The 20,949-nt window shown below is 35.9% G+C and overlaps 1 protein-coding gene across 2 annotated transcripts in view; it reads right to left on the reverse strand.

Annotated features, from left to right (window-relative positions):
• The window catches only part of LOC138176051 (reelin), a 566,262-nt gene that overhangs the window by 401,342 nt on the left and 143,971 nt on the right, over positions 1-20,949 (reverse strand). For both annotated transcript variants that reach the window (XM_069106794.1, XM_069106793.1), the window contains exon 3: positions 5,239-5,374. In XM_069106794.1, the coding sequence (XP_068962895.1) occupies positions 5,239-5,374 (136 nt within the window). The remainder of the gene's footprint in view (positions 1-5,238; positions 5,375-20,949) is intronic.

Raw genomic sequence — 20,949 nt, forward strand, 5'->3', positions numbered from 1 at the left:
AGTTCTAGAGCTCTTTCCCAGCAAGGGAATGATATTGAAGAATTACAGCAATTTAGCCTCCCTTGAAATGTATGTTGATTCCATGGAACTTTAGTTTAAATTTTAGGTCACAAAATCATTCTCCAATATGAAAAGAACAGATCAAGTTTGTCTTCCCTACCTCCAAATTCCATGATACTATTATTATATGAATATAGTCTTATAACAACTATAAAAATATACTGGATGCAAAATTAAATATATTGGATTTACTAATGAAATATTATGAAGGTGTGTAACTTTTTAACACATACAAAGATTTAGGCTTTGTAGCACAAATTGGCTATTTAAGCCAAAATAAGGCTTCTTTCCCATTTCTTTTTTTTTTAAAGCAATTGGGGTTAAGTAACTTGCTCAAGGTTACATGGCCAGTTATTTCTGAGTGTGGTGCTAAGTATCTGAGCCTGGATTTGATCCCCAGGTCATCCTGACACTGGAGTCGGGGCTCTTACTTGCTGAGCCACCTGGCCGCCCCTAAGAAATTGGGGTTAAATAACTTGCTCAAGGTTACACAGCCAGGTGTTTCTGGGTGGGTAATAAGTGTCTGAGCCCGGATTCAATCCACATGTCATCCTGACACTGGAGCCAGTGCTCTTACTCGCTGTGCTACCTGGCCACCCCCTCTTTCCCATTTCTAATCCACTCTCCATCAGTAATGCCTCCCTTTCTTAGATACAGAATTAATAGAGGTATGGCATTTTCAAAAGTTGCATAGGCTAAGATAAAAATCTCAAAAATGGGCTCATTCATCAGTTCTTTAAATTTTAGAAGCAGGTAGCATATGAATTTATTTTATTTTTAGTTCATTTAATAAATATTTATAAAGAGCTGACTACACACATAGCAAAAAGGTAAACTCTGGGAAATTCAGACTAACATACTATTCTTGCTCTCAAGGAGTTTGTAATCTTGTTGGATAGATAAAATATGAGCAAGTGAAAATGTAAATAATGATATAAGGATCATGGAATACTTTAGGGGGAGGGGTTTAGGAGGGCTAGGTTTTGGACCAATGCTTAATTGGTATAGTAACTTGAGGTTTAGAAACTCCATTCACCAATGAAGATCAGGAAATGAGTTAGCTGTAAAGTACAGACTTAGAAAGTTGTTGGAGACAAAGAGAGATTAAACTGCCAAGCTAGTCACATTAGTGGTATGAAGCAGAGACATCACTTGCATCCCAATCTCCCTGACCCGAAGTCCAGCCCACTATCCACTCCATTGTGCTGACTCTCTCTAATAATGTCAACAATAATACAAAATCTATGTCATTATGAGCTATGTGACCCCAAACAAATCTGCCTCAGTTTCCTCTACTGTAAAATGGGGATAGTGATAGCTCCCAACTCTCAGGGTTGTTGTGAGGATTAAATAAGATGATATTTGTAAGACACTAAGTACAGTTCCTGGAGCACTGTAAGCATTTAATCAATGCTTATCTTCCTTCGTCCTTCCTTTCACTACAGGACCACATGACCAGACCAGTATTAAAGGGTTCTTAATAGTTGTCTCTATGTCTCATACTGGACAGCTAGTGGTGCAATGGATAGAGTGCAGGGTGTGAAGTTGGGAAGACTCCTCTTCCTGAGTTCAAATATGGCCTCATATACTTACTAGCTGTGTAACCCTCAGCAACTCACTTAACCCTGTCTGCCTCAGTTTCCTTATTTATAAAATGAGTCGGAGAAGGAAATGGAAAACTACTCCAGTATCTGCCAAGAAAACACCAAATGGAGTTACAAAGAGTCAGATACAAATGAAAAATGACTCAACAACAGTGATGGCTCACACTCCCACCTGTGATTTTACCTGGGGAATGTGAGAATTTGCCTTGTGTCTTAAAGGGCCCATGCAGACAATGGGGCAAAGAAAAGTATAGATTATAGAAATTGTTTGATTTAATTTAATAAAAGTGTGAAGTACTTTCACATTGGCAAATAAATAGTCTGTCTCTGATCTTTTTCCTCCTTGGGGTCTTCCCTAGTCATCTTGATTTATTGTGCTGTCTACATTAGAGTTCTCTTGTTCCCTGGCCCCTATATAGTGCACATAATTCAAAGAACCAGTGAAAAAAACAGGTCAACATTATTACTCCCTGTTTTGTTCACCCTTCTTTCCATTTTTTCTCCATCCTGCAATGGTTTCTCATTAATATCCATGTCTTGAATTCATTTTAGGAAGCTCAGATTATACTGGAAAGGTTGCTGGAAAGCAACATATAGGAGTCTGCTTTCTGAGAGCCAGCCAAACTCAATAGATAGAGGATCATTACCTCTGACCACCTGATGAATCCTCTGGCCAAAGAAATCAAACAAAGAGATTAACTAGGACTCAGTTTTGTGTGGTCACTTTTTACTTTTGTTGTAATGGTAGTAGAGTGACACAAACTGGGGAGAATATGCTTAGAATCATACAATTTCTAAGCCATCTATAAAAGACTGTTTAGCTATTAGTACTAAAAATGTGAGGTTCTTGGGGCAGTCAGGTGGCTCAGCGAATAAGAGTACCTGCCCTAGTCGGGATGACCTGGGGATTGAATCTGGGCTCTGATACTTAGTACTATTCCCAGAAATAACTGGCCGTGTAACCTTGAGCAAGTTACTTAATCCCAATTGCTTTAAAAAAATGTGAGGTTCTTGTCCAAGAACCAATGAGTGTACAGATTATTGGAGGAATGAAGGATATGAATCCTGACATTATTATTATAAACAAACCAAGCAGACAGAAGGAAGTTGCAGTTAAATGGAAGGATGGTTTGCAGGTTTTCCTTGGAGAGGCAAATAAAAGGTTTGGCAGAATTGGTTTTAAAATTCATCTAAAAGCAAAAAGTAACATCATTTCATGGGATATTGCTTCATCTCATATTGTAATGCTCATGGTAAGTATTTGCAGAAAGAATATTTATAATAGAAAAGAGCTGGGAACAAGGTAAATTTGTTTGCTCATTGATAAGTGAATCATTAAACAAATTGGCTTAGGAGCATAATGTAATATTTGTCTACGATACCAAGGCCATAAGATACCATAGTACCATAAGAAGAGAAAACTATGAAGAATTTAGAGCACATGAGAAGACATATATATATATATATGTGTGTGTGTGTGTGTGTGTGCGCACATATATATATATATATAAACTGAAATAGACAGAATCAAGGAAAATATGTATATGTATGTATGCTGTACATACACATATAATTATTACAACAGCATGAATAGAAAAAATATAAATCAAAATTGAACAGAATGTAATGATAATTACAAAGGCTTGGGGTCAAGGAAGAGATGAAAAAATATGCTTCTCACCATTCATAGGAGAGGCAAGACACTGTTAAGAGTAGAATGAAATATGTGCTGTCAGAAGCAGTTAATTTGTTGGTTGATTATGCTGAGCTTTTAAAAAAATCATCTTTGTTATAAGGGATCATGCTGAGTAGGGGACAGGAAGAAAAATGTTAATAAATAAATGTAATATGAAAAAACACACTATTTTAAAAATTAACATGAAAATTATAGCAGCATACTTGTCTTTTGTAGAAGTTGAAGAACATAAATTAAATCAAGATATATTTTGATATTCTGTGATTTCATCCTGAGAGCATTTTAAAATGGGTTGGAAAGAGAATGACAAATAGATGAAAGATGGAAAAGATTTGCAACAAGTTTTATAATAATATTTTCTGTTATCAAAAGTAATGAAGCTATCTTTCTTGAACTCCAATATCATAGTCCTTCATGTGCTTATAAAGAAAAGAGAAATAAGATATATAGGTTGGAGATGAGAAAAACAGCTGGATTAGACAAAGGAGATTCATCCTAGGGGAGTGACACAATTTTAAAGAAATTGAAGGGTCACTTCACAAATACCTGAAGATGCCTAAGTTTCAAAGTTATTTAAGTCACTTATTCATGGTCACATACCTCGGAAATTTCAGAGACAGCATTCAAATCCAAATATCTGCTCACTCCAGGCTCAGTAATCTTTCTACTGCACTATGGTGCTTCTATTGACTATCTAATGACTGGAATGGTTTAATTGAAAGAATAAAAGTTCCTTGACAGAGGAACTTACAGTCTGAGTGAGGAGATCTGAAACCATTTTATAATAGGATCCACCAAAAAAACCTGGAAAATTTTAATCTAGAATACAAAAGACTTAGGGGGGAAACAACATTAGTGTATGTAAAATTGTAAGTCTGGCACATGGAAGAAGGTCTAGATTACTTCTGATTGTCCCCAGACAGCAGAGATAGGACCATTGGGCATAAATTATAAGAAGGTAGATTTTGGTTCAATATAAAGAAAATAATCAAATTGGTCTGATATGCTGCCTGATTAGATAGTTCTATGTGACTAGAGGTCATCATGTGAATTCTAGGTGGTCACTTGTTTAGGATGCTGTTGATTGAATTCATGCTTTAGATAAGGGTTGGATTAAACAACCTCTTAAGTCCCTTCCAACTCTGAAATGCTATGATTTTATAACTTAGATCTTCCTATTATCAGGCACAGGGCACTTTCTTCTATATTACTTATGCCTCCATTTAAGCTTGGCTAACATTTAATGCAATTGAAAAATAATAACAACAAAATATTCTATACCCTTCAGTATAAGAAACGACTCATTAAATTGATAGGAAATAAATAATTATGAAATAGGTATACTCATTTAAAATTTTTTTGTTAGATTTTATTTTTCACCGAATGCTATTTTGAAGAAATACCATAAAATACATTCATGTACACACATATGTATACATATATGTATATAACATGAGTTTATATATTACATATATTCAATTATATATATGAACCTAAATGGAGGTAGATGTCATATTATATGTTAATCAAAAATAATATGTCTTGACTTTCTACCATTTTAAATTGAAATATGACCCTAGTGTCCCAACAATTTGGGCATACTTAGTAAATTTGTTTGGATGTTAACTCTATCATCATATTTGAAAATTTAATCCTACTGAAAGAAGGGAAATTTCCTGTCAAAAGGATAGATTCAGAAACTTATAATGAGGCAGTAGGGAATCAATCATGTGTGATACTAAGCAATTTATATGACACAAATCTATGAGAAGATGTGACATTAAACTTTGTTTTATCAAAGGGGAAGGGAAGGTAACTGGCACATTGACAAGGATAGACCACCTCCCATCACCTCTAATAGTAAATTTCAAGACTCACATGAAGTTGACACAGCCCGTGCCAGCAGGTGGAGCAATCCAAACGAAACTGAGATTGGTTGTTGGCAGATGACTCACGTGTGAGGCCACTACACTACACATAAACTGGTTTCCAAACTGGTGATCTGACATAATGCCTAAAGGGAAAGAAAAGGACATCATAATATTAACATAATAAAATATTTTTATAATTTTTAAACAACATATTGTGAATTTTTTTCTTTTGTCATCTGAAAATGACTTTGGTTTCTCCATTAGTTACACAAAAGCAACACTTTTTAAAAATAAAGCACCACTTTCCATAATCATAAAGAAATCCATTATTTTAAAAACATTTCCTAAACTGTAACTAAATGTGTTGAAGTTATATTTTTGCCATTTAAGAGAAAATTTTGCATTTGTATAGGGTTTTATAGTTCAAAGTTTCTTCATGTATTTTATCTCACTTGATCAATCAATCAATATCTATTTATTAGGAGCCAACTAAGTGCTAGGTATGATGCTAGGCATACAAACAATAATGACTTTAATCTTTGCAAGAAGCATGTGAAGTAGGTAGGGCAGATATTAACACCCCTATTTTACAGATGAAGAAACGAAGGCTCTTTTCTGGATTTTCATGACTCTTTTGTCTCATTTCTTCTCCTACCTATGTTTTGTTGAGAGACCAATAAGTCTGGGTATTTCCAAAGGCTCTCCGCCGAGGCAGGCTCTCTATATTATTTTCTCACTTGGTGGCCTCATCAGTTCCCATGGTTTGAATTATCTCTTTGGAGATTATACTCATATCTACTTATCCAGCCTTAGTCTCTCTCCTAAGCTCCAGTCTCCTATCACTGACCAGCCTGTTAGACATATTGAACTGAATGCCCCTTGGGCATCTCAAACTTGATGTGTATGAAATAAAACTTATTTTCTTTCCTGAATTGTCCCCTCTTCTGAATTTTCCTGTCAAGTGACCCACTATCCTTCCAGTCATATAGGTTCTTAGCCTCAGGGTCATTTTTGATTCCTCTTTCTTGCTCACCGCTTAAATTTAAACAGGTGCCCAAATCTCATAGTTTCTTTCATCATCTTACATAGATCCCCTTCTCTATGCATACCAAACTCAAATCTGAGTTCAAGTCTTCATCACCTCGCACCTAGAATAGTGCAATAACCTTCTAACTGATATCCCTGTTTCAATTCTGCTTGCTACAATCCATCTTCTATTCAGCTGCCAAAATAATCTTTCTAAAGTTAGGTTTAACCATGTAACCCACAACAAATTCCAGTGGTTACTTCTTACTTCCAGGATCAAATATTAAGTGATTTGTTTGGCATCTAAAGATATTCACAACCTGGTCCTTTCCTACCTTTCCAGTCTTCTTATATTCTACTCCCCACTAAGGTCTCTATAATACAGCCAGACTGACCTGATGTTCCTTGCATATATCCCTCCCTTTCCTTTCACTGTGCATTTACCTGGCTATTCCTCTTGTGTAAATTGTCCTCTTTCCCAACCTTTGACTCTTAGAATCCCTACATTGTATATATTTGATTATTCCAACTTGTGCATCCCCCATTATCATTTAAGCTCCTTGAGGGCAGTAGCTGTTTTGGTTTCTCATTTATAGCCTTTGCTCTTAGTACAATCCATGGTACAGGGTAAGCACTTTGTAAATGCTTAGTGATTACATGCAGAAGTAAATGATCTTGGGTGCATAGTGCTCAAAATCCCAAAACTACAACTTCTGGAGTAAAGATGTACCACTCTGCAAAAACTTCTGGGGAAAAATGAAAAGCATTCTGTCAGAAATTAGGTTTATATCAATACCTCACACCATATCAATACATGACTTAGACATAAAAAGTTCTATAATAAACACATTAGAGGATAAAGAAACTAACCTTTTTATCTTTGGGTAAGGGAAGAATCCATGACCAAAGGATAAAAAGAATTGCAAAATATAATACGGAGAATTTTAATTCCATATAACTAAAAACATTTTTGTAAAAACAAAATTAAATTAGCTGAAGTTAGAGAAAAACATAAATTGGGGGAGATAATTGTAGCAAGTTTCTCTGATAAATGGGTCATTCCAAGACATATAAGGAACCAATTCAAATTCTAAGAAGAAAACCATTCTCTGACAAATGGTCAAGGGATATAAACAGATATTTAAGGGAAGAAATTCATGTTATCAGTTGCAAAATGAAACACACACACACCAGAAATTAGAGAAAAAATGAATTAAAGTAATTCTGAAGTTATCTCACACCCATCAGATTGACAAAATTGACCAAAAAAGGGAAAATGACAGATTGGAGGGATTCTAGAAAAGCAGGTACATTGTGCTGTTGGTAGAAATAAGAACTAGCTCAGCCACACTGGAAAGAAACCTAGGACTACATCTAAAAATAACACTAAAACTGTGTATCTTTTTGACTCAGGAATAATACTATTACTAGCCTTATATCCCTAAAGAGATAAAAAAAAAGAGGAAAAGGTCTAATATGTACAAAAACATTTATAGTAGTTCTTTTGTGGTGGCAAAAACCTGGAGACTTAAAGGGGTGTTTATAAATTCAGGAATGGGTGGAAAATTGTCGTATACAAATATAATGGAATACTGTTGAGGAGTAATGATAAAAAGGGATGATTTTGAAGAAACATGGGAAGACTTGAATGAACTGATGTGGAGTGAAGTGAGTAGAACCAGGAGAACAATTCATATAATATTCACAATACTATGGAGACTAACAATTTTGAAAGACTTAGGAACTCTTTTTTTCTTTTTGGAGGGCAGTTGGGATTAAGCAACTTGCCCAAGGTCACGTGGCTAGTAAGTGTTAAGTGTCTGAGGCCACATTTGAATTCAGGTCCTCCTGACTCCAGGGCTGGTGCTCTATTCACTGCGCCACCTAGACGCCCCGACTTAAGAACTCTTGATTAATGCAATAGCCAATCACAAAAATATCACAATCAATGCTGACATAACCAAAAGGTAGTGGACTCAAGATGCAAAAGGAGACAAACATTTTTAGACACAAAGTATAAACTTGTTTTACTTGACTATTTATATTCACTACAAGAATTTTGATTTTGTTTTTTCCATTGGAAGGCAGAGAAGAGGGGAGGTAAGTGCTTCTTAACTGAAAACAAAATGGTACATTAAAAAAATTTCTTTAATTGATAAAAGAACTTAAGTGACTTGAATAGGGCCACAGAGCTTCTTCAATTCAAAAATTCATTTCAATTCAACAGCTACTTATTAAGCTTTTACTACACACAAGGTCCTTTGCTGGAGACCATAGTAGGTGTAGAGTTGGAGAGGGGAGACCAATGGAAGGCCTGTATTTTCTCATTAAATCATGAGGTACAATATCTTGCTAAAGCAGAATGTGTAGTGATAAAGTAGAATGCAGTGCAGTAAGTGGAAGTAACAATATTAGAACCCAGATCTTCTGACTCCTTGGTTTCTATTCATTGCACAATTTCATGCTTCCTCTTGGGGTGTAAGAACAGGTTTCCTAGTATTAATAGATTCAGTAAACATACAGCTCTAGCCCTGAACTGATCTCATTCAAAAGAACACTGCCCATTCCATATAAATTTTATTTAAAATTTTATCATTTAAATAACTCTCCTTTTCTTTAATACTCTTGGGTATTTGAGGTCAAGTAAAACTGCTCTGGGCTAATTAGAGATTCATAGATTCATATATTTAAAGCTGGAAGGAACCTACAAAAACCTGCCACTATGATGTAGGAGAAAGAACAATGACGAAATGGTGCAAGGGAAAAATAACAATTTCACAGTCAGGAGCTCTTGGTTCAAATTCTATACCTAATGCTTACTATATCTAGCTTTGTGAAAGTCACTTGAGAGGGACAAATTGTTTATTTGTGCCAGTATATCAGATTTTTATTACCAGTATCAAAAATATAAATGGAGAATTTGCAACAAATTAAGAAGACATGAAGAAAATTATCTGAAATTATTTTGCCCAACTTTATGAGAATAATATCAACATCTTAAAAGAAATGAACATATTTTCAAATTTATAAAATGTATATTTCAGGAAATGTAAAGTGTTTTGTCCATCTTTCAGTAGCCCATTATAGATAAATAAGTTTTTTAATTTGTGGAGTCTTCTGCATCATATCTACTTTAGCTATAGTCAAATATAGCTTATTTCAGTAGGCTTGGTATGGTTCCTGGATGGTATTAGACAGGAAGTCAAAGCAGCACAGAGAAATTTTCATAAAAATCTTGAAAAAGTTTGATTAAAATAATAACAGGAATAATTGACATTTACCTAGCACTCTATGCTTTCCAAAATGCTTTACACATAAAATCTCATTTCATCATGATAGCACCCTGATAGGGCACTTAGGTAAAGAAAACATTATAATATTACAGCTTTTTTCACATGAAGATAAACTAAGGGGGTTATAAACTGAAGTAGTAATTATCTGCATTGTCATTTTAAATAGAATAAAATATGTGTTGAATAATATTTTATATGTATATTTACTATGTCTCACATATTTTTCCACAAGTGGAAATAGTGAGACTCCATGAACCATGATTAAAATGCAGTTATTGATATTTGAAATAATGCAGAAATGCAACATGACATAACAGAACCCTAGACTTGGAGTCAGGATGAGCTGAATCCAATTTGCCCCCTGTCCTTATTAGTTAAGTGACCAAGGACAAAACACTTTAGTTCTCTGAGCCTCAGTTTCTTCAAGAGTAAGCAGAAGATAAAAATACATAACTGTAGTGTCCATTTCTCAGGGTTATTGAGAGTTGCCAATGAGAACCTCACATGAAAGAACATGAAAGTGCTTGCAAATCTAAAAGCATTATTTATGTCAATTAAAATATTTTGCTTTTTACAAGGTGAAAGACAAGCCAATCTCTCTGGGTCTCAATTTCTTCAATTATAAAATAAAAGGGTCAGAGTAGAAAATATCTAAGATTCTTTGCAGCTCTAAATATTAGACTTGTATGAGAAAAAGAGCTATTATAAAAAGCAGGAAAAACGATAATGTGCAGGCTATTTTAACAACAACCAAAAAAATCTACTTTAGCAAATTGTTCAGGAGTTTAAAATAATACCCTAAAAATAAAGACAAAATTTTAAAATGCTATACCTCTATATTTTAACACACTCTAATGACCCTGTGAATTCAACCAAGTTATTTTCAGGCACATACTGAGATGTAACTTGTCAAGCCACAGAAATCACAGGCTTAGGGTAGATGAGACACCCACAAGGAAAACCCAGGGTGTAGCAGGAGGACCAGCAGCTGGTGACTCAGTGGTTGTCACTTCTCTATGAGTCAGTCCTAAATCACAGTTTCAATGTAAGAGAAATTATATTAACCAAAGAGAAGATCCTAAGTTAAAATGAAAAATCAAACTTCAAACCACTTTTTGTGGGGAGTAAACTGAATGGAAATATCAGAATGAGTTTATTGCTAGGTTTGGTTTGATGTTTTGTTTTGTTTTTGTAGAATACTGGCAACCTTATAGTTATGTTCAAACATCTCTCACATTCTTCAAAATCATTCTGAGAAAGCGAGTTAATGTCTAGCCAGGATGTTTAGGAAAAAAATTCTTATTCTCTATTAGCTTACATTGTAAGTTAGATAAGTCAGAGACCATCACTCTTTGGGAGCAGACAAGTGGGAGCTTCTATTATAAATACTTATTGTGGTCCAGTTCATAGTCTAGAATTTAATTGTACAAGGAACCAAAGGTAAAAGTATTTGTATCAATATTGTACCAAACTTCTATTCTGTAGTGGAATTAGCATGCAGCCAGCAAGAAAAGTTGAAATTCTCAAACCCCAAATTTGGTGTGGGTCCTATTATCCATAGAAACAACCAAACGATAAACCACAACATTCTCTTAGAAATTATTTACTCTGCCTAGGCACTCTTGAAAACTATACTGTCTCTATGAGTTAATACTTAAAAAAAATAAGGATAGGAGTCTACCAGGTCATCACACACTAGAAAACTAAATGTTGTACTATTAACAATCAATAAATCAATCAACAAGTATTTATTGGACAAAGATTTTGTGATAGCCACTGTGGTAGAATACAAATGATTTATGACATAGGTTGGGAGGTTACACTTTAGTAAGGTTGAAAAAATTAATATATATGAAAGAATTAAAAAAAAACTAAGGACTGACATAGTTATATTGGATATATATGCAAAAAAGAATTCAGAGAAGAGAATAATTCAGTGTGGACTCAAATGGACAGTTTGAACTTAACCGAGGAAATGGTATTTAAGCTGGTCCTTGAAGGATAAATAGGATCAACGTAAGGAAGCCATTCAGGTAGGCAGAAAACTTTTGTAAAGGTATGGATATTGTGCATGCAAAGGCAACAAAGAAACATCACTTTGAAGGGTATTTCTTCTTCTTGAAATGTACTGCTCATGATAATTAAATGAAAAAGACACTATGGAAAAAAATATGAGAACCAACTATATCTGTTGCTAGAGATAAAGGGGGTAGAGAAATTCTACTAAGAACTTGGTAAGAAACTCTAAGTTAAAGCAATGTGCGTTATAATAGTTACCTAGTCACTGTAAGATAATAGTAGGGATGGGGTGTGTCTGTATGGATATATATGCATATATGTAATATGCGTACTTATATGCATATATGAAATGTGCTTGTATACACACATATTTTAGGAATAAGGAATGAGAATGGTCAATGGCTTGTCAACTATGTAAAAGTCTCAAACCTATATATCATGAATACTTTCTTCAATAAAAGAATTAAAAAGTGATGGATATGATAAGCAACAAATAACGTAAAATTAAGTTATTTTTGCAAACAAGAAATGACTCATTAATGATGTAGGAGATATTCTTCATTCAACTATCTGTGTAGTCAGATCACCTTGTTAGTCTTAAGACCAAAACCAATACAAAACCAAAAGAAAGACTAAAAATAAGAAAACTAGTTATTGATGATGAAATTAGGATCTAATCAGAAGAAAGGAGATCAAGATAGATTATAACAATTTCATACAGAAGTTGAACAAATCTAAATCAGTTATCATGAAGAGGAGACCAAAAAAAGCCTTTAAAAGTGCTCTTTAGTCATCAAGTAATTGACTTACATGCCAAATAGATGTGGCAACCAAGGGTAATACTATTTAATATAGAAATTCAGTCTGGATGGGTTTTGCAAAGTCTGAGCTAGTAGAAGAATCCAATGGGCACCCCCACACACACACCCTTAGTAGCGGTAGTTAGGGCTTTGTGGTGACAAATGGGCTCATAGTGTCCTCAGGCCACAAGAGAAGGCAAGTATATATGGCACATGTGTGGGTGTGTGAAATACGCACATATACACATAAAATACAGATATATTAAAGATTATAAAAGAAGTGGTTTATAGCAACTATAATCAGGCTTATTATAATAAAGAAATTAAAAGAAGAGCCAGAATAAAAGATGTCATCAAAGAAATGTAGGACAAACAAGAAGAAGAGCTAGTGCTCCAATGATCTTCACTTTGAGCTAATGTCAAGAGAAAGTGAGAAAGCATCCCAGAACATTGAGATTTTCCTGTGGTGAACTTATGAATGGACATAGATGAGAGGCATGGATAGGTTACAATCTGTATTATTTGAGAGAACATCTACATTGATGAGATTATGGATCATTTTGAGTATTTGAATGTTATTACTAGGGTGAGGGCAATGGGAATAGAGAAGAATTCATTGAAGGGGAAGAATAGACAAGGTTTAGTAAATGACTATATGTGGAAGTTGAGTGAGAAAGAAGAGACAAAAGCAACACAATGTTCCAAACTCTATATAAAATCTAGAATATTGTTTTCATTTTAGTTAAGTGATTATTCTCAAATTCAGTGCCACTTATTATAAAAACCAAATTTTCATGTGTCATATCTTTCCCACATTAACTGAGGAAGAGATGAATACTTTTCAGGTATCACATAAATTCAACCTTGTGTTCTCTAAGAGCTCCAGTTAGTCAAATAAGAATTTACTGAATAAACTTCACATGCTGAAATATCATGTGAGAAAATACAAAGAACTATGGTTTGTAAACTGTACTTGTAATTTATTACCTCTGGGAAAGGAAGCAGAATGTCTTTGATGAGCGCCCAGATTCCACAAGAAGTGATAACTATTTCCATTTTGGCCAGATTTACAAGTATCACATTGTAAAAGTGTTGTTTTTTTCACATTTGAATTTTTGCCCCAAGACCAGTTAAAAATAAAGTAAGTCCTTGTAAATTACTTCTTTCTACTTCACATTCCCTGCCCAAAAGTGCTTTAAAGACAATTTATCCTTTGAAAAATGTAATAATAATGGCAATCTGAAGATCTTCCCTGCCCCTTTGCCCCTTGATAGGCTTAAGTGACTCTGAGAACCTTCCCTGATTTGAAAATATATTCTGCCCCCAACAGGTTGAATGTGGTCATATGGAGCCTATGGTGGGAGGCTTGTTTTTCAGGAATGCACACACCTTGTTACTTTGTGATTGGGCAGTGGGTCTAGAGGGGTTGTGTCATTCTCTGACCCAGAAGAAGGCTATATATACCCTGATGTGAGGTTTTGCTTTGGGGCTCTCTTTGGGAAGAGTTGTGTGATTTGGCCAGGTGAGACTCTAGGCAGCTGTTGAACCCCCTGGTTTTGAAAACCCAGATGTTGTTGCTTCCCTCTCTGGTAACTAACTAAGAGGGATGGGATAACTAAGGTATGGATGTAATGGTCAGACAGCTGGAAGCCCTGTCAGCTGAATTATGTTATTTTCTGTTGTAACTTCTGTTTGTATTCTCTGAAGTTCAGGATGCTGACTTTCCCCCCTAAACTAGCTAAATGATATATGTTTGATTGATTAAAGTAAAATTGTTAACCCTTTTTGAGTTGCTTTGCTTTAGAAAAGCAGATCTAAGAACCTGTATTAGCAGCTTTCCTGGATATGCTAGGGTGCTTGCTGCTACAAAAAAAATCATCTGGAAATTTAGTAATTGGCATTTTACTGAGTAGCAAATAAACATTCCTTGTCTCCTTAATCCCATTAGTGGTCACACAAAGAATAAGTAGGTATGGCAGAGTTTTTCTTTGCCAGCATTGAATTTCTAGAATATTAGATGGATGATGTCTTTAATTGATCTAAAGTTGCATGATTCCTTTTAAGACAGTGATACACATTTCTGTGTCTTCCGGGATATCATTTTCCTTGACAAGTCTTCAGTTATTTTAAGTTTGTGACTAAACCTTGCATGAACTCCATTTTCCTCAGGGATATATTGCCTGTGCTTTTAATATGAACACCTTAAAAACCACATAACTATAACTTGTATTGCCCCAATACCACATCTCTAAAATGAAACATAGGTTCTACCAAGAAAAATTCAAATTTCTCACTTCCAAGAGAAACACTGCAATTTTATCACACACTATGGTCTACCTAAGAAAAGCATTACTCATTTGTGTGATGCATATTCTCTGCAAAGTAGTTTCAACATACAGCTTACTGGATTTTATTTATTCTGCAAAGGATTTTCCATAGTCAGGAGAAATATTCCATCATTTGTTATTTTTCTAGGGCTGCAGGAACCAAAACACCTGCAAGTAGGAAGCCATTAAACCAGATAAAAGTATACTAGGATTTCAGGGTCTAGCTTTTGGAAATTGAGGTATTGACATATAAAGTGAAATCTGAAAGTAAAAATGTCTGTTTAGCTCTCTGTATCATTTCAAGTCTTCACAAGGACATTCTAAAATGTTTGGTAATACTAAGAAACTTGAGTTTCTATATAAAAACATGTTAATGAAAGAAATTTAAATCCTCTGGAAGGATTGTCATCTCATTTTATTGAAATCCATTTTACTCTCTTAAAAAGAACATTAAAAAACCTTTTTAAAAAACCTTTATCATATTCTTTAAAAAAAATTCTGGAAATTCCATATAGGGTTGTTATATTCTAAGCAGCCAGTAGAAATGTTACATATTTTCTTTTTGTAATTTTTTTTTCCAAATGACTTTTTATTACATGGAATATGAGTAGTGGACGCAGTCTTGTAATTTTCTTTTAAAAACAGTGTCACAAAAATTGTTAGCTAGATTCTACTAAATGAAGTTAATTTGCTACTTACATTATTCTCTGGATATTATTATTTAAGTCCATAACAGGAAGTTGGTAAGGAAGAGTTACATATTTTCTATTCTATTCTAAGCTTCTCATTGAATTCTCAGGTGAATGGCTTCTGTTTACACAGAGAATTTGACCTATTATTTGTCTTCTCTGGCAGGTCAGTGTACTCAAACATTGCAGCAAAACCAACCACATTTTTACGTGTTGAAAAGTAATCATAGAAAACATCCCTATTTCAGCTTATCTCTTGAAGGACTGTGCTAGTGATAATGGGTAGGAAAAGAAGAGCTCCCAAGTAATATAACATGATTATGAGTAACCATCTCTCCCTCCCTGTGCTGCTCTTAGTTCCCTAAAGTTCTGGTTTGGGGATAACTGGTCTCAGATCTAAAAATATTAAGAGGCAAAACAGTCAGACAAATAATGCTTTAGTATTTTTTGTAGGTCATTTGGACTTCTTGGTAATGAAATCATAGGTCTGGATGACCACTACTCCCTCTATAAAAAATCGAATATGGGGGCAGCCAGGTAGCATAGTGAGTAAGAGCACTGGCCCCAGAGTCGGGATGACCTGGGATTGAATCCAGGCTCAGACACTTAGCACCCACCCAGAAACACCTGGCCATGTAACTTTGAGCAAGTTACTTAACACCAATTGCTTAGGGGTGGTCCAAGTGGCTCAGTGAGTAAGAGCACTGGCCCCAGAGTCGGGATGACCTGGGATCGAATCCGGGCTCTGATACTTAGCACCACACCCAGAAATAACTGGCTGTGTAACCTTGAGCAAGTTTCTTAACCCAGGTTGCTTTAAAAAAAATTTGAATATGAAAGTAATATACAAAATGCTTGGAGACCTATTTCATTTCTACCTCTACCATTTCTTATCTGGAAAGAATCCATATAAAGTCAAAAATTAATGTATTGATAGTTGTCCACCTTACACAGTGCATTGTATAAAATGCTGGGCGTAGGATCAGAAAGGTCCAGATTCAAATCTGGCCTTGGACACTTGCTATCCATGTGACCTTGGACAAGTCAATTAACCTCTCAGTCTCAATTTGTTCAACTGTAAAACAAACCCCCCCCCCCCAGGATAATAGCACTTACCACTCAGGGTTATGAGGATCAAATGAGATACTATTTGTAAATTGCTTGGCATATATCAAGCACATAAGTGCTTCTCTCTCTCTCTCTCTCTTTCCTTCTTTCTCTTCCTCCCTCCCTCTCCCTGTAGCCAATTACCTAGACATGTGGACTTTGTGAATAAGAGATCTCTGGAGGATGTTAGACTGTCAGAACAAATTCTCTCCCTGGGAGTTAGCTAGAGAACTATACTGCTTCTGCCTGATTTTCTCTGACACAGGGTACTAGAGCCCTCTATCTCTGTACTTGGCCTCTTGCCTATGCTTGTCTTCAACTCTCTTCACATTGGATATCAGATGCTAGTCCCACCCAATGGTCCTTCCTGAATCGAATTGACCTCTAAAACCAGTGACTGGATTGACTTTGCTCCCTGCCTGCTCCTGTGAGCTATATCAAAGATACACATCCTAGCTTTCCAGACAGGTTCCAAAACCTTGCCCTGACTCATTGACAGGATGTAGAAGCACAGAGAAAAATCTGTCTAAAAAAGCCAAACAAAGAGGACAGAAGAGGTAGAGATGACTCCTTATGTTTTTACAGAGATGAGAACCTGTTACTTCCAATATAGATTTCTTCTATGTGTACTTTGATTTCTAGTTGAAAGAGGCTTCCGGGGTCAATTAGTCCAGTGCCCTCATTTTACAGATGAAAATACTGAGGCCCCTAGAAGTTAAGTAACTTACTCAAGATAACAGATAGTGACAGGTCCAAGATTTGAACTTCAGCAGCCAAGTCCAGCTCTTCCCAATGTCACCTTCTTAAAGGCCATATATACAAATACACATATATATATACAGCATGTTGTATACTGAGGGTACAGTCTTAAGATGATTGTTTCACTGTCATTAATAGCAAGAAAAGACCTAGAGAAATGTGATCTGCTTCATTTTTCATTCATTTGTTGTCTTTTTTCTAGTTCCATCCATAATGTTTGTGGGATAATCTGGCTTTGTTGGATTTCATATGAAGCCTTCTGTAGACTATTTTTGCTTCCACTGTTCTTCATTGTTTTATGAAATGACACTTTATCTTCCTTCTTCTCCATAATTTTTAAAGACAAGCTAGCTGTTATGACCTTGGTCAAGTCACTTAACCTTTATAGTCTCCAAACCCTAATCCCCCCCAAAAAACAATAAAAAAATAAAGACAGGGTCTCCTCTTGTCATCCAGGCTGGAAGGAAAGAGGCTACTCAAGGACCCAGTCCCACTCATCAACACAGGAACTTTGACCAGCTCTGGTTCTCACCTGGGCTACTTTGTTCCGCCTTAGACAATTTATTAGTCCTCTGATCTCAATAGTACACTATAATACCAAGTAGAGTGGACATACTATCAACTTAGCCATACAACATCTTAGAACTCCTAAGGTTAATAGATCCACCAGCCTCAACTTCCCCTGTACCAGGGATTTTAGTTGTGTGCTACCACACCCAGTCATTAATAATATTTTGTAGATGAATCTGAACTCCAAACAAAAGCTGTTTCTTTACAGTCCCATTCCTTCTCTTATCAAAAGGATCATGTGTAGGGGCAGCCAGGTGGCTCAGCGAATAAGAGCACCGGCTCCAGTGTCGGGATGACCTGGATCAAATCTGGGCTCAGATACTCAGCACCACACCCAGAAATAACTGGCCGTGTAACCTTGAGCAAGTTACTTAACCCCTATTGCTTAGAAAAAAAATTTTTTTAAAAAAGGATCATGTGTTTGCTGGTGAAGGTACTTCCTATGAAGTTATGGTCTCCTTGTTATGGCTACTACTATACTGTTCTTAAACATCCCTAAGAAATGGGAGGTGGAAGAGCTGAATAGTAAGGGTAGAACTGGAAGGAGCAGAGCAGATACAAGCTCAAACATGAGTTGGGACCAAGCAGAACTGAGAGGAAGAATGCTTATGGTGTCAGCACTCTGTCCATCTGTTCTGTGTTGATGTTACTTTGTCATACAGGAGTACTCTTTCTGTTGATTTGTATTACTTTGTAAGACAAACACATTCTGTCGATTTGTACACTTTGTTAGAAAGAAGCACTCTGTTGATTTATGTTGATTTCTCATACAGAAAGTGAATTGAGATGATATTGCCAGCAATGTATATAAATGTCATTGTAGCACTGTTGAGCTTTGTTTTCCTAGAAAAAGAAACTGTGAAGAGCTTGAAGTGGAGCAGTCCCCATTAGCTGCGATATGGAACAGGAACAGAGAGCTACCTACCTGTGAATCCAGGCAACAGCTGAGTGAATCCAGGCAAGGGTTGGGAAAGCTGCCTACCTCTGAATCTAGGAAACAGTCAGTGAAACCAGGCAGGATCTGGGAGCATGGAAGAGGAGCCATGGGTTTGCAAGACAGCCCTGAGTTAAGTTGAAAGAAAGATTTACTTGGGTATTCAGTGCTGACTGATGATATTGTAGCTTACTGTGACCTAGGGGTGGATGGCCGTTGCACTTTCCACTACCCCTTAAGGATGATTGGTTTAAGGATGATTGGAAGCCAGTCTGGAGTCAAGATGAAAGAAGACTTGGGTACTCTATATTGATTGAAAAGATTGTGACTTACTGAATGATATGTTTTGTGTAAGATTATGTGACCACCTTAGTAATAAGATGTTATATTCTTGTGAATGTTGTGTTATAGTTTTTGAATGTTTTGCTTTAGTTTATTGCTGAATAAATAGAGAGTTCACTGTGCTATGCAATTAGATCCTTAAAGTTATTCACAGCAGTAGTCCTCAGTAGAGCTGCTTGGCCTTGTAATTGGCCTTACAATAGTCTAACTATATAGACAACGAATTGAGAAATTACTCAGGAACTAGTAATTTCCTTCCTGTTTTGCTGTTCAGTCATATCTGACTCTTGTGACCCCCATGGGCCATCACATGCCAATACTGCTCATGGGGTTTTCTTGGGAAGGACATACTAGAGGGCTATTTCTTTCTCCTGAGGCAAAGGTTAAGTGACTTGCCCAGAGTCACAGAGCCGGTAAGCGTCTGAGACCAAATCTGAAGTCAGGTCTTCCTGACTCCAAGCCCAGTGCTCTATCTACTGAGACATCTAGCTGCCATCCTGCCTGATAAATGTCATTAATTTCATTTTTGTGATGTTCAATCCTTATGAAGTTGAATGCCTTCCAATCTCTTCTTGAAGAAATCAAGATACACAGATTTACACAGTAACAGTGATATTGTACAATGATCAACTGTGAATTACATAGCTATTCTCAGCAGTACAATGATCCAAGACAATTCCAAAGGACTCATGATGAAAAATGCTATCCACATCCAGAAAAAGAACTGATGGAGTATGAAAGCAGATTTTTCACTTTATTTTTTCATGTTTTTTTTTCTTTTGGATCACAATCTAATATGGAAATATGTTTTGTGTGATTACACATGTATAACCTATATCAAACTGTTTACCATCTCAGAGAACATGGAGGTGAGAGAGGGAGAAAATATGAAACTCAAAATTTTAAAAACATGTTAAAATTGTCTTTAAATGTAATTGGGAAAAATAATATTATTAATTTTTTTAAGTTATATAACTTTGAAATGTCTAAGTATTCTTTAGTCCCTTTCATTTCTTAATCCTGATAAATTTTTTTCATCCTCCCATCTCTACTTTTGAACTGAAGTTACCAGGTATCAAACTAAGTATTGACTGATTTTTAGGATCTTGTCAAATTCTTCACTGAGTTTCTCTACTTTTCTTTCTTTTTTTTTAAGCAATTGGGGTTAAGTAACTTGTTCAAGGTTACACGGCCAGTTATTTCTGGGTGTGGTGCTAAGTATCAGAGCCCAGATTCGATCCCAGGTCATTCCAACTCTGGGGCCGGTGCTCTTACTCACTGTGCCAACTGGCTGCCCCTAAGCAATTGAGGTTAAGTAACTTGCTCAAGGTTACACAGCCAGGTGTTTCTGGGTGGGTGCTAAGTTTCTGAGCCCAGATTCAATCCCAGGTCATCCCAACTCTGGGGCTGGTGCTCTTACTTGCTGTGCTACCTGGCTGCCCTGAGTTTCTCTACTTTTCATCCTCTGCAAATATTGGCTTAAAATCTGCAGTTTCATTCATGGTACTATTTTTGTTTATGCTTATTATTAGCATTGTAAAGTAAGAAGATCAAATATGCCATGATGAAACCAACTCTGACAACATTTCTGGTTCACCAAAGTACCCACACAACAAAAGGTACACTCTGTCACCCTCCATCCTATTCCAATACACAATCACAGTATGGAAATAACCCTTGGTTCTTGGAAGGTGCCAGTGAAGACAAGCCCTGACAGGTTTTTCCAAGATGAATATTATTCATATAAAGTCCTGGCCACAGGTACCCAATAGGCTAAAAAAAATCCTTTTGCTATACTTTACATACTTTCACATTCATCAACACTGTGGTACAGAGGAAATAGTGTTCAACT

The sequence above is a fragment of the Petaurus breviceps genome, unplaced genomic scaffold (assembly GCF_028583685.1).
Source record: "Petaurus breviceps papuanus isolate PSGF00001 unplaced genomic scaffold, PetGlider_PUasm1.0 80, whole genome shotgun sequence".
Lineage (NCBI taxonomy): Eukaryota > Metazoa > Chordata > Mammalia > Diprotodontia > Petauridae > Petaurus > Petaurus breviceps.